The sequence below is a fragment of the Xiphophorus couchianus genome, chromosome 24 (genome assembly GCF_001444195.1).
Source record: "Xiphophorus couchianus chromosome 24, X_couchianus-1.0, whole genome shotgun sequence".
In the NCBI taxonomy this organism is placed as follows: domain Eukaryota; kingdom Metazoa; phylum Chordata; class Actinopteri; order Cyprinodontiformes; family Poeciliidae; genus Xiphophorus; species Xiphophorus couchianus.
Window position 1 is genome coordinate 15,848,717 of NC_040251.1, and position 13,334 is coordinate 15,862,050.

Genomic DNA, 13,334 nt, shown 5'->3' on the forward strand with positions numbered 1-13,334 from the left:
TGCAATTTTAAAATATTAAATGATTGATAATTTGATCAGTTGCTCAGTACTTTTTACCAAATACTTTTTTACTCTTACATCAGTAATTTCTTTGATGGCTACTAGTTATTTTTACTTGAATAAAAATAAGTTGAAGTAGTTTTACTCTTACTTGAGTACAATTGTTGGAGACTTTAACCCACCTCTGATTTTCAATCTTGATAAAATAATCAGCAGAATGTAAATCAAAATAATAGATTGAGTAACTGATTAGAATAATTTTAATAACATGTAATATTAATATGCTAATTTATATGAAAATAATTGTTTCCCAGCATTCAAACTGGTTTCTGCGCTGACTCTGACTCTCTACAGGAGTCTTTACTGGACTGACTGGAACCGAGAGGCGCCGAAGATCGAGACGTCCACTGTGGACGGTCAGGGCCGTAGAGTGGTTGTATCTGACGGCGTCGGGTTGCCGAACGCGCTGACCTACGACCTCTCCTCTGGGCAGATCTGCTGGGGCGATGCAGGTAAACATCCCAGGTGTGTTCTCTTCACTTCCTGAAAGCAGCATTGATCTGGAATCGATTCTGTTTTCGTCAGGCACCAAGCGTTTGGAGTGCATATCTCCAAACGGATCCGGCCGCAGGGTGATCAACTCTGACCTGAACTACCCGTTCAGCATGGTTTACCATAGCAACCACTTCTACTTCAGCGACTGGAGGAGGTAGCCATCTTTGATGACCTGTCAGTCTGTTTCTGTTACTGGTTAGTAACCACTGGGTCGTCACAGGGACGGCGTGATCGCAGTCGACAAAGTCAGCAGCAAGTTCACCGACGAATATCTGCCTGAGCAGCGGTCTCACCTCTACGGCATCACCATAGCAACCACCCACTGTCTACCAGGTGAGATGGGATGGAGAGTCTTCAAGTATCATTTTTATTGACTTTCCTAAAATAAATGTAGATCTAGATCAAACACAAATGGTTTTATCTGGACAAGAGATCAGCAGATTTTATAACCCTGATAAATCAGCCGATCTTCTCTACACTGCAAAAACACAAAATATTACCAAGACTTTTAGTCTAGTTTCTAGTGAAAATATCTTAATATTCTTGAAATAAGACAAAACTAACTTATAAGTAACTTCTCAGTAAGATATAAAAGCTTGTTTCAAGTAAATAATTCATTAAAATTGATGAGAAAGTTCTAGTTCACTGGCAGATTATTTCACTTATAACAAGACATTTTTCTCATGTAAGTGAATTTATCTGCCAGTGAAAGTAGAACTTTTTCTTTAATACTAAGTATTTACTTACTTAAAACAAGCTAATATATCTTGCTGAACGGTTTCTTGTTAGTTTTGTCTTATTTCAACGTACCAAGATATTTGCACTAGAAACTTAACCAAATATACTTGGTAAGAATTTGTGTTTTTACAGTGAAAGGTCTAAAAATCAGCCTCTGTCTGTTTCTCAACAGACTCACGTCTGCACGTTTTCAGTTAATAATTAAGTTTAATAACATCAGCAACTTTTTGCCACATTTAGCAAAATTTCAGACAGAAAATCAGTACTGGCCAAATTTTTGATCGACCAAAAAGCTGCAATCAGTTCAACTCCAGATGCAACATGGCTCTTCAAAACAAAACAGCTTGTTTTTATTTAAAAGAAAGAAATATATTGATATATTAACACCCTTCATGTGTATAGTCACCTTTAAATGTAAAACATTGCTCAATTCTTTAGCACCGCTCATAAGAGACAAGATCCATCTGGCCTGCGCGGCGACCGTCCTGACTCACAGTGTGTGAACCGAGCAGCCATAATTACACCGTCGCTGACGACCCTCTGCCTGTACTTTGACTGGGTCATCATGTCTGACTTGTTAATGAGTGTAGATGTCCTCAGGGCTGTTTTTCAAACACCTTCATAGTGCGACGCAGCCTCTCTAAACACAGGATAATCCCCAAATTGGCACCCTGGCAGATGTCACACATCTGCACAGCACCAATCCCGATGATGTCTGCCGCTCCCTTCAAAGGCGGCTGATGACAGCTCTACAGCACTCATGCTAGGTGTTTGGGTTAGGGGAGACTTTAAAGCTGCCGTTAGCCGCTATTCTGTTATAAATGTGCTGCAAGACTTTGCCGATATTCAGCTGATGTAAAAAACAAAAAGAGACAATTTCACAATTGTATTTTTTCCATCAATTACAAAATTAAATTAAAATCACACGTGAATAAGTTTGTTCAGAAGTCGTTAAAAACTGTCACAACATCATTCTCCTACTACTTCCTGTTGTCTTCTTTGTTGTTTCCAACAGTAGCAACATACGGTTGTTGATCATGTGACTTGTGATTCAAAAAAAGTGTTTTCACTGCAGTTTAGTAAATATGCTAATTTGAATATAGACAAAACACCACCTTATCCACCCCATTTTTCGCTAGTGTTTAGCAAAAATATATTTTTTAAATTGGCGCATTTCCATTGGCAAATTAATTTTCATATTTCTAATTTGCACAATAATATGGTAAATGGAAATACTGCTTGTGTTGATTATGTCAACACACCAGCTGTATTTCCAATAAATGTGTGCAAAACTTCAACAAAATATTCAACTACGGTAATTTTGAAAAAACACAGTTGTATTGTTTCTATTAAATGCAAAATTAAATTAACTTCACGTGAATAAATTTGTTCAGAAGGTAAGTCATTAAGTCACGCAGTCATCCTACTACTACTTCCTATTGTCTTTTTTGTCGTTTCTGTCAGTAGCAACATTTAGTTGTTGATCATGTGACTCATGATTTTAAAAAGGTTTCCATTGCAGTTTTGCAAAATACGCTAATTTCAATATAGACAAAACACCACTTCATCCTAGCACAAAAACATTTTAGCAAAAAACGTGAGGTTTTTTTCAAAATTGCCGTGTTTCCATTGAGCAGATTTATTTTTACATTTCCAATTTCCACACTTATTTGGTCAACGGAAACGCAGTTGTTGCTGAATACGTCAACACATTGAAAACTCGTTCACTAAAGGGAACAGAGGCACTAAAAACATTCAGATTTACACTGGAAGGGAAACCTGACTTCCTCCTCTGGCTGATTAGACATCATGGAACTAATCTTCTGCTCTCGTTTCACAGGGAGCCTCTAACGAAGGACCAGCAGTCCTTTGGTGCTACAGTCGCTGGATGGAAGCAAGAGTTACAACCCTCACTGTCCTCACCCTCAAAATATAACCCAAAGTAAATGTTTTGTAAATTTTTTTATACCCAATTTTTTTCTACTGTTTTGAGTTATTTTGTTTTCTATCAAAGCTACAGAACAAAAGATTTTAAAGGTTTTTCACAAGTGTTTTCCTATCACTTAAAGGGAAGTAAAAAGTTGGAAGCAGTTAATCAATTTTGAATTTCACTATATTGGTGTAAAACGTTGATGCTGGTTTGTGCCGCTGTCATTTTAAAGAAATTAATAAATGTTTCCAGATGTCATCGAAGGTTAACAAAATTGAGCAAATTTAGTCTCAATCAGCTGTGCTACAAATATTCAAGCCACACAAACATAGCACAATTAATTTATAGATTTGTTAGTCTTAAAAATTATAGCGGCACAAACTAAAATGTTTGACACCAATTTAGTTCTGCAGTAGGTATGATTCCTGCTGTCTTAATTTAGAATAAATTTTGGTCGATAGCTGGTTAGCCGTTAGCTTTAGCGACTTATTCTAAATATAATGCAGATTGTTATCTACTACAGGTAAGATATTGACTGCTTTTAACTCAACGGAAGCTGGAAAACAGAACAGTAACAGCATCAGGGTTTTTCTGCGTACAGTTTCTGTTTCATGCAACTTCAGTGACCTTTTAAGTAATTTGTGTTCTTTCTTATTAATAATTATTTGGATTCAGCAGTATTAGTATTGCTCCAGAGCCAGGAGATGGCAAATTCAGCTGCATGTCGCCAAGAACTACAAGAAATGTTGGTTTTATGTAGAGTTATTATTTCTTTGTGTTAGCTTCAGTTTAAAAAAACTGCAGCTTAGACGAAGCGCTTGAATCTGCGGTTCGGACATAAATGGTGCTAATCGGACTGATGCCAGCAGCAAACCTGTATTAATAATAAAATACATTTCTGAAACAAAAGCAGCACAACCCACAGATTGCAACAGCTGCAGTCCTGGATTCCCCACAGGAGAAAATGTTGTTTTATTTTGCTGAATATTTTGACATTTTTAAACCCATCCATCCATTTTCTGTTCACCCTTTGTCCCTAACGGGGTCAGGAGGGTTGCTGGTGTCTGTCTCCAGCTACGTTCCGTGCGAGAGGCGGGGTACACCCTGGACAGGTCGCCAGGCAACACAGAGACATACAGGACAAACAACCGTGCACACACACTCACACCTAGGGAGAATTTAGAGAGACCAATTAACCTGGCAGTCATGTTTTTGGACTGTGGGAAGAAGCCGGAGTACCCGGAGAGAACCCACGCATGCACAGGGAGAACACGGGAATCGAACCCAGGACCCTCTTGCTGCAAGGCAACAGCTCTACCAACTGCGCAGCCCACATTTTAAACCTTTTCTTGTTAACGAGATGTGATATTTATATCAATAAAATGTGATTTGATACAAGTTTTTTTTTTTGCTGTTGTATAAATCACATCCTGTGATTTTAGCCTCAAAATGAACATTTATTCAAAAAAAAAAAAAAAATAGCAGAGTTCAACACAATCCTCCACTTTTGAGGAATTTCATTTCTTTACCAGAACTACAACAACAGTTTCCCTTCTTTAAGAAAACAAATCTTTGCCTCTGAAACTTGGATCTTTGCTCAGTTTGTCCAAATTGGCCCATCTCATGCAACAACTGAAAAAAAAAACCCATTTCCTTCAGATGTCTTTGAACAAAAAAAGTTGCTTTTCTCTGCAAATCAACTCCAGCGACCTTGGCCTCTCATCTGCCGACCTTGCCCAGCCGGTGGTCCGTCTTGGGGTCGGCTATGATGGCCTGGACGGCGACGATGGCCTCGTTGATCTTCGTCTGCAGCTCCCGCAGCTCCTCGATGTGCAGCAGGCGCAGAATCTGGGCCGCTTCGTTCAGGGTCGCGTCTGCCGGGGGGGAAAAGAGGAGGAATATCGATACTGCGCGAGTTTGAAACCAAAACAAAAAAAAACAAAAACGAGAGGTTTAACCTCACTCACCTCCAGTGTCGAAACCCAGAATGTGTTTATCCAAAGCAACCAGAACACCCTGCAAAGAACCACAGAACGTTTTTAGTTTTAAATCAGAGTTCAGATATTCACGCATGTCCTCAGCTCACCTCTCTGTTCTGGTTGGCCTTAGTGATGGCCTCTGGTGAAAGTCTCTCCTGGATCAGGATACGGATGGCCTGCCAAGAACAGGAAGATGCATTGATTAGAGAGCATTGCTGCAATTCCTAATAAGGAAATCAAACTCAACCACTTAATTCTTCTGACTTGGAATTTTAAAAAACTTACAATCTCCATAAAAAAGCTATCTCAAATTAAGGCCTTAAATTCACTGAAAAACAATAAGTTGACTTTAAATATGTTAATCAGAGGTCTTAAATTTGGTGGCAGGACTTTTTAATCTCATAGTCTACCAGAGTTATGTAGTAACTGCTTACTTTTACTCAATTAAATGTATTTTTAGGAGTAGTTTTAATACAGCGTACACTTTTACTTGAGTGAAATTCTGGATTTTCTACCCACTGAATGAAAAACAAACCAAACATGACACAAACCTGCAGTTTCAAGTAAAGTTTTATAAGTTTTTTATTGAAAGAAACTGATTTCTTTTGCCTGATTTTTTTTTTTTTGCTTATATGAATTATTGTCATTAAAATACCAACATTTCCACTAAACTATATTTTGGTCCATCTAATGACACAATTTTTAAATATCAAATGAAAATTTGAGTAGACTTTTTACTCTTGAGTAATTTCTTGACTTTTACTTGAGTAGAAATATGCTGAAGTAGTGCTGCTCTACCCACCTCTGTAATCTATGTAGTTTTCTTTTTTCTTGCAGTTGTGCTACTTTGTGTGGGCCTATCCATTAAATCCCCCCAAAATACAGATTGTAGCAGATTCATGTGGATGACATCACTCTCTTCTCACCTTTAGCATGACCAGGTAATCGTCATGCCGCTGTATTTTGAGGATGTTGGCCAATGCTGTGACTCCTGCTTTAAAATCTGGGGAGTTACCTAAAAGAATAAGAAAAACAAACATTATAATTAACTGAAACAGTGAAAGGAAAACAGAGTTGGGGGGGTTACTTACTGTCGAGGTTGACAAGAGGATCCACGGCTTTATCGCTGTTAGCAGACGTGTCCAGCGGCTGACAGTTCTTATACTTTTCAACTGCATAACGAAAGAAAATAAGTTGTGTTGCACCGCCATCTAGTGGTCATCGTCAGTATTTCACCTGAGGAAAACTTGGGACGGATTTATTTCTACTGCCTTCAAAATGTTAGCATTTAAAAATGAAAAGTATTGTTTTGAGGTGAGTTTATAATCTGGTGCTTTTGTTTTAATATCCTGTAAATGCAAAAGTAAATAATTTTTAAGGACTGGCTGAAAACAGCCGGTAAAGAAACAAATGTTTGTACACATTAGCTTCAGTGTGTGATGGTCATTGTGGGTAGAAAAAAAAGGGGGTAAAGCTCCAGAAAACACAAACATATTTTTTAGACTAATCTTAGATTTTTTATTGAAAAACATGTGGAAATTTCTGAGTTTGAAAAGACAAAAATTTGCAAAAAATAAAATAAATTCTAGGAAATTGTGACAAACTAAACTGTTTTTAGATTAATCTAAAATAATTTTTAAGTTCTTTCTACCAAATTTTCAACATCTCAAAATCTGAAACTTTCTTTGATTTCTTTCTAGAAAATGTTCTACTCCTTTTTTTCTATCTACAATGGCGCTAATACGTCGTTGAATAAGTGTAGTAATTGTTGAAAATAAAGTTATGTACAAAAACATGAAGAATTATGTTTTATTTACTTCACTTTTTTGTGACTTCAGCTCTTTAATTTGGTTATTTTAAATCCACTGCAGATGCTAAATTCGTCCAGGAAGTTTTATGAATCAGACCTGTCTGTAAAAAATGTTGCTTGATCAAATAAAATCAGATATATTTTCAATCTGCTGTATGTCTTACCATTGTCTCCATATTCGTAGCGTACAGCCAGACCCAGCAGCCAGTCCAGGGCCTCCTTCTTCTCCTGAACTCCAAAGGGACAGTTCAGATCCTGCAGGTACTACAGAAACACAAGCAGAAAGCTTAAACACAGGTCATGGTGTCCAGATTGTCCAGAGATCTGGACAGTCTCACCTTCTCATAAGCTTTGGGCCAGTCTGAACTGGGAATGTTCCTGAGGTTGCCTCTGTCCTCGATCTTATAGTGTCGGATCTTCTGGTCCTCCAGCCACACGACGCAGTTCCTGAACTGGGTTTCATCTGAGTCAAAATGTGACCATTAGTACAGAAATGAGTTGGTGCCTTTAATAAAATCATACCAGAAATCTTCATTAAGAGCCTTTAATACGTTTTTAATAAGAATATTAAAGTTTACTAACATTAGTAAATACATTTGCTTAAATAGGAAGCATTAAACTGCATTGATATTAATTTAAAGCGTATAATGCCTCCATATATTCCTATTTTTAGTCTGGCAATTCACTGTTTCCTTATGGCGACACGGTTCAGAATACGTACGCACGTCAGCTAGCTCCGTGAAAACCTGAACGAAACCGGCTAATCAGTCACTTTTCTCCCTCACCTGAGCAGTCAAATCCGTTCGGGTCGTGATAGTCTAGCGCAGTCAGTTTCCTGCGAAACATTTCAGAACAAATACTTTGCGCAAAATCTCCGCTTTTCTTATTTAGAGACTGTGGACTTGTGCGGCTACTGCTCTGCTAACGTCTTGTGTATAGCAGTGCGCATGCGCCCACGTCGGACCCTACTAGTTCTTAACTGACCTTTCAAAATAAAATCCTTAACACTGAAGAAGGAAATTTAAATATCGTCACTTTTCTAAAATAGTAGCCTTAATTATTTTTTGATAACTTCTTTTTTATTTAAACAATTTTTCGTAAAGATGTGGGGGTTTTTGCATAAAAAGACAAAACATTATTTTGTAAAAAAAAACAAAAAAAAAACCGTACTGCTCTATATTACATCAAATACGAGCGTCATAGAGAGCATTACAACTCTCTTCATTATACTTTTTATTAACTCTCCTTTTATTGAAAAGTTGTGACTTTTTAAATAGACATTTGTCTTGAGAAATTTCAACTTTATTCTGAAAAATACGACTTCCTTCCTTCTTGATAATTCCCATTTTTCCTTTATTCTTTAACTTTTTTAATTTCTACTAGCACTATTGTGGCATTTTTTCCTTTAAAAAAAACATTTCTACTTTGTTCTCAATACGTTTTATGGGTTTTTGTTCTTGAAAGTTTACTTTTTCCTTCTTATCTCAATAGTAATTTACAAACAAGTAAAGAACCAAAATTATTTACTTTATTTTCTTTCCTGTCTCTAATACTTAGAGAGTCAATATTTGATTTGTGAGAAATTACTTACACCACATTTAAATTTGCTAAAATGCAGAATATGTTTTTAGTCTACTGTCAATTACAATTACTTCTAATTACTAAAGTTTTACAGAGAAGCCTCTCATAACAGTCAGTAAAAATTAAACTTAGTCTTTGAAAAAAAAAACCAGGTTTATTAAACATCAGGTTTTACAAATGAATGAAACAATTTAAGATGAGAAAACACAAAATAAAGATCCATCTCTCAGAGTGTGAGAGGGCGTTCAGAAAGGCCTCATGCGCGTGTTGAGGGGCGGCGCTCTGTTGGGCGGCGTGATGGCTATATCCAGGTAGTCTCCGATCTGGAAACGCTGAGACTGCAGCGTCATGGCGTCATCCAGGCCTTTCCTCCCAGACACAGTGCTGCCGATCTCCTTCAACCTGAAAGTGATCAGTTAAGATCAATTACCTGCTATTCCTCTGATCAACCTGTCTAGGCAGCACAGATTTGTAGAGTTAGACTTACTTGTACATCTTTACTCTCAGATCAGGGAAGACAATGGCGAAACTGAAGTGAGTCCCCTTTTTCCTGGCTTCTGGATACACTTCCTTTACTAAACTGGTAAGCTCCTTCAATGTAGCATCCATCCTGCAACACATACAGTCAACAGTTCAGCTCCATTTCCATTTCTGTGACAAGTAAATACAGACAAGCCAACAAAATGTTACCATGTGTATATCTGGAGCTCACTGGAGGGCACATTGCCCCGAGCAAATTCGTCTGATCTGTGGTGTCGCCCACTGTTGGTGGTAAATACTCGCAGGAGAAGGGGGCAAGTCTGCAGCAAACGAGAAAATCAAGCATATCTTTTAACATAAGCAGTGCAGAAACAGTCCAAAAGTATTCTACACAATCAAATGAGCTTATAAATACTTGTTAGTGTGGCAAATTTACTTTAATAAACACCGTTTGTCTTTAAATAAAGTTTTTGACAGGTATCAACACAACATCTACACAATCAATCCATCAGGACTGCCATCTAGTGGCAAAACCAAGTTACTACAACGCAACCTTTTAGTGAGGGACAGATAATACTTAAAAACATTTATAATCGTGCTTACATGTAAAAGGTGACAAATGAAACATGATTATATGCATTAATATGTTAATTTATTCCTGTGCAATGAGGGAAATTATTGATGTTGATGTCAAAATACACCAATAACTTACAAAAGCTAATCAAAGTACAGAATTTATTAGTGTGTAGCTGGCAGGTTGGCCAGGGTAAATAAACTACCACGCTACCTTAATAAAAGGTAGAGCACCTATTGACGCATTAAAAGTACAACCGTGTATTAGGGTCATTGCAGATAGAAAAAAAACTCAGACTTTTTCTAGAAATTTTTTTTACTAATTCCTGAGTTTCAAAAGTAGAACATTTTTACAATAAATTGATATTTTTCTTACATTTTATCAGCACTAGTTCAATCATAACCACTAACAATAGTCAAACTTGGACATGTGTAGTAACACATGGTGGTGGCAGCATCATGATGAGGGGCTGTTTCATTGAGCAGGGACAGGTTAGATGGATTGTATTATTTAGAGCCCAATACAAAAAAGTAGATTTGGATTGTATTATTCTAAAATGGACTAAAATCCTTTAAAATACAGCCTAAAGTAATACATAAATAAATATTTATGAGTTTTGGAAAGAGTGATATTAGCATGCTTTCTTTTTGGTTAAAAAACCAAAATGTTTAGTCAACTCTGGATTAGATTATTCTATATATAAATCATAATATTAAAAGCAAAGTTTAATTTCTGATAAAAGTGTTTTGTGATATTTAAAAATTTGCCACATGAGGCATTACAAGCATCCCGTTTAATGTTTGCCTAAAATGTCTAAAGGTTTCACATATGAAAGATTATATAAGTATTTCAGAGCTGAACCAGAAATCAGAATCAGATCCACTAAAACAGGCGGAATAGCCCTTTACTAAAAAGCCCCTGGCTTTCAGCGTCGGACATAAAATATATTTAACAACCTGCTTGATTCTAATTTTCATTTAAAAATAGTGCAAATATAGACTTTCGAGAAGAAAGTTACAACACTACATGACATAAAATCTACATATTTTTAAAGAGAAACATAAAATTAAACATCTTTTAATGCTCACGCTGAATAGCCATTAGCTAGTAAAGCATTAGCTAGCGCGACACGTTGACTTTTCGTTATTTACCAGTTTTTCCCCCCCGTGACTATTAAATAGCTTAACATTACCACAGCAAATTTTCACACAATTTAACTACTGCGATGCATTTGATCTAATATTACAAATACCGTTCAATAGTTTGCTTTCTGATATTAGCATCACATGCTAACTAGGTTAGCTCGGGGTACAGAAGTAAAACAAGCAGCAGGAGTAAAATCCTGTTATTTACCTTTTCCCGATCGATGGGTTTCTCTGGCTCCTTCTTTATTTCCTCCTGTGTAATCCGCGATTCAAGCGCCATTGTTATTTATTAATAATACAGTCACACAACGAAGTCCGCCTCCGTGCTCTTTTCGTAGCTACAGCAACGAACAAGGTGGTGAGAGACTTCTTCTTGACTTTATTAGCGGTTGGCAAACAACGTTCTGTTGCTCACTACCGCCACCAGCTGGTGAGGTTTGCGGGTCAAAATGGAAATGTAATTCAAATTTGCTTCAAAATATATATTAAACTCATTAATCCTGTCGCTAGCAATAAATATCGACAACAAAAACTGTAAGCCATGTTCGATTTTCTTCTACTTTGCAGCTGTGCAGTCAATTAAATAAAATTTGTGACACAAGGTGGGAAAGTTCAAGTAGAGATGCACCGATCACATATCTGTATCTGTCCCAAAATTGAAAAATATGTATAAATATTGGGCATTAGTGACAGTATGCCTAATCCATAAGGGCAGATCTGTTCTGTCTAATTCTATGCTTTGGGCTCTGAGAGACATCATGCATTATTATTTATTACATTTAGAAATCCTAATTAGACTTTCTGAACCATTTGAAAGAAAGAATGTTGTTTCTGTAACGACAGGAAACATCTCAGTGGTTTAGATGTTCTTTCTCATTATCCAGAATGTTTATAAATCACCTAACACTCTTGTAGCTTGTTAGATTTTCAGTTATTGTAGAAACTGCATTTTAGTGTCAACCAGCCAAGCCTTCCTACAGAAAGCTGCCATTCAGTCACATGCTTCACTCCTGCTCACTCATTAAACTGTCTGTGGGTGAGTGTGTGTGTAATTCCTGTCAACATATATGTGAGTGTATGTTTGCACAGTATGTGATGGTACAGTGTGTGGTTGTTTGTGTTCTTCCTGACAGTGCCGCTCTCTGTTCTGGCTGATCAGAGCCCAGAAACGTCTCTACTCTTTCACCCTGATTCTCACATTTCCACTCACACACCAGACTGAAACGATCCTCCTTTTCTCAGCCGTTTCTGCTCCGGACTTGATAGAAAGATCGAACAGTGGCTCTTTGAGTCTCTGACACTGATACCCATTCAACGAAGCAGGGCCTTGTATTAACACAAATTCTATCACAAAAGGGTTTTATTGAGATTTTAGGTGATAAACCAACTTAAAGTGGCTCTTTTTGACCTACATACAAGCAAAAACATATCACCAAAGAATACCTAACTACTCTGCAGTGCAGTTTAGTCTACAAAAGTAGGGATGGACAGTATGGATTTAAAGTTTTATCACAATATATTGTGTGACAATAAAAACCATTCATTTATTCATTCTTTATCGCTCCACAAACACAAATACTGTTCTTGAAAAACATTCCCATTTACAATTAGCTTCTTTAAAACACCATTTACATGAAGAAGTATGATTTATATCACTGAACTGCACACAATAGCTGCATTTAATCATATTTTAAATGTATTTACATTTATTGACACTCATTGAACAAATAGTAGAGAAATTAGTACAACTGAGACAACGATAAATCAAAATTCTCATCACGATAAATGATAAACGATATGATAAATTCCCAACCATAATTAAGGAGATTCCTAATTTCACCATTCTCAGATCTTTATTTCCTAGATTGCGTCTCTGTCTTAAATTTAGCGTCTTCCGAAGTCTTTATTCGACTTCCGAGAGAATCCACAAGGTCGAAGCGAGGAAGTCTCTTTTGCTCCCACACTTCCACAAACTGTGGGAAAGGCTCATCGGTCCCAGTCATCTGCCGCACACAGAGCCGCTCTGTCCGGATCGCCGGCCGCTGCCAAGACGTAACTCTGATCTGAGAAGCTCTTCTTCCGACTCTCTCGCTGGGTCCAGTTACGGTCCCAACAATCACACACAGATACACTTTCCCACACACACACCTACACACCACAATGCCACTTTGTTCTCTCAGCCCTGCAAACTGCTGGTTCAGTAAAATTTTTAATCTGAATACAACAGTTTAAATTGACTTAAACATGAAAAATGTCTCCAAAATGATGGACACTCTTGACTCTAATAGACTCCTATTAGAAAACCAAAAACATCTATCTAGAACTAGTAAATCTATGGAATTAGAAATTATCTTAACATCTTATTAAAACCTCTTCATGTCTTCAATTTTGCCTCATTCTGGTAAAACTGCAACACTTCAATATGACAATTTTCTCTCTCCATTTCCATTTTATATCAATAAAGGCTGTTAGCCTCACAAAAAGACGCCTTAATGCTTTTGACAGAAACATTAGACTTGCTAGGACAAAATACGATACAACT

At 37.1% G+C, this 13,334-nt stretch overlaps 3 protein-coding genes across 8 annotated transcripts in view; 1 reads left to right on the top strand and 2 right to left on the bottom strand.

The window, feature by feature from the left end:
* The window catches only part of nid2a (nidogen 2a (osteonidogen)), a 47,467-nt gene extending 43,284 nt beyond the window's left edge, over positions 1–4,183 (top strand). For all 6 annotated transcript variants that reach the window (XM_028011175.1, XM_028011177.1, XM_028011178.1 and 3 more), the window contains 4 exons: positions 355–512; positions 586–709; positions 776–888; positions 3,134–4,183. In XM_028011175.1, the coding sequence (XP_027866976.1) occupies positions 355–512; positions 586–709; positions 776–888; positions 3,134–3,144 (406 nt within the window). In that variant the 3' untranslated portion in view covers positions 3,145–4,183. The remainder of the gene's footprint in view (positions 1–354; positions 513–585; positions 710–775; positions 889–3,133) is intronic.
* Positions 4,184–4,619: 436 nt separating this feature from the next.
* On the bottom strand, positions 4,620–7,973 carry rtraf (RNA transcription, translation and transport factor). The gene is made up of 8 exons (XM_028011630.1): positions 7,798–7,973; positions 7,351–7,475; positions 7,177–7,276; positions 6,294–6,374; positions 6,129–6,217; positions 5,310–5,378; positions 5,191–5,239; positions 4,620–5,097 (listed from the first exon to the last, which is right to left on the bottom strand). The coding sequence occupies exons 1-8, from the start codon at positions 7,856–7,858 to the stop codon at positions 4,943–4,945; spliced, it is 729 nt and encodes a 242-aa protein (XP_027867431.1). The 5' UTR covers positions 7,859–7,973; the 3' UTR covers positions 4,620–4,942.
* A 752-nt stretch (positions 7,974–8,725) lies between these two features.
* On the bottom strand, positions 8,726–11,178 carry sap18 (Sin3A-associated protein). The gene is made up of 4 exons (XM_028011631.1): positions 11,001–11,178; positions 9,284–9,393; positions 9,081–9,203; positions 8,726–8,995 (listed from the first exon to the last, which is right to left on the bottom strand). Exons 1-4 carry the CDS (start codon positions 11,070–11,072, stop codon positions 8,839–8,841), a joined length of 462 nt encoding a protein of 153 aa, XP_027867432.1. The 5' UTR covers positions 11,073–11,178; the 3' UTR covers positions 8,726–8,838.
* Positions 11,179–13,334: the final 2,156 nt, after the last annotated feature.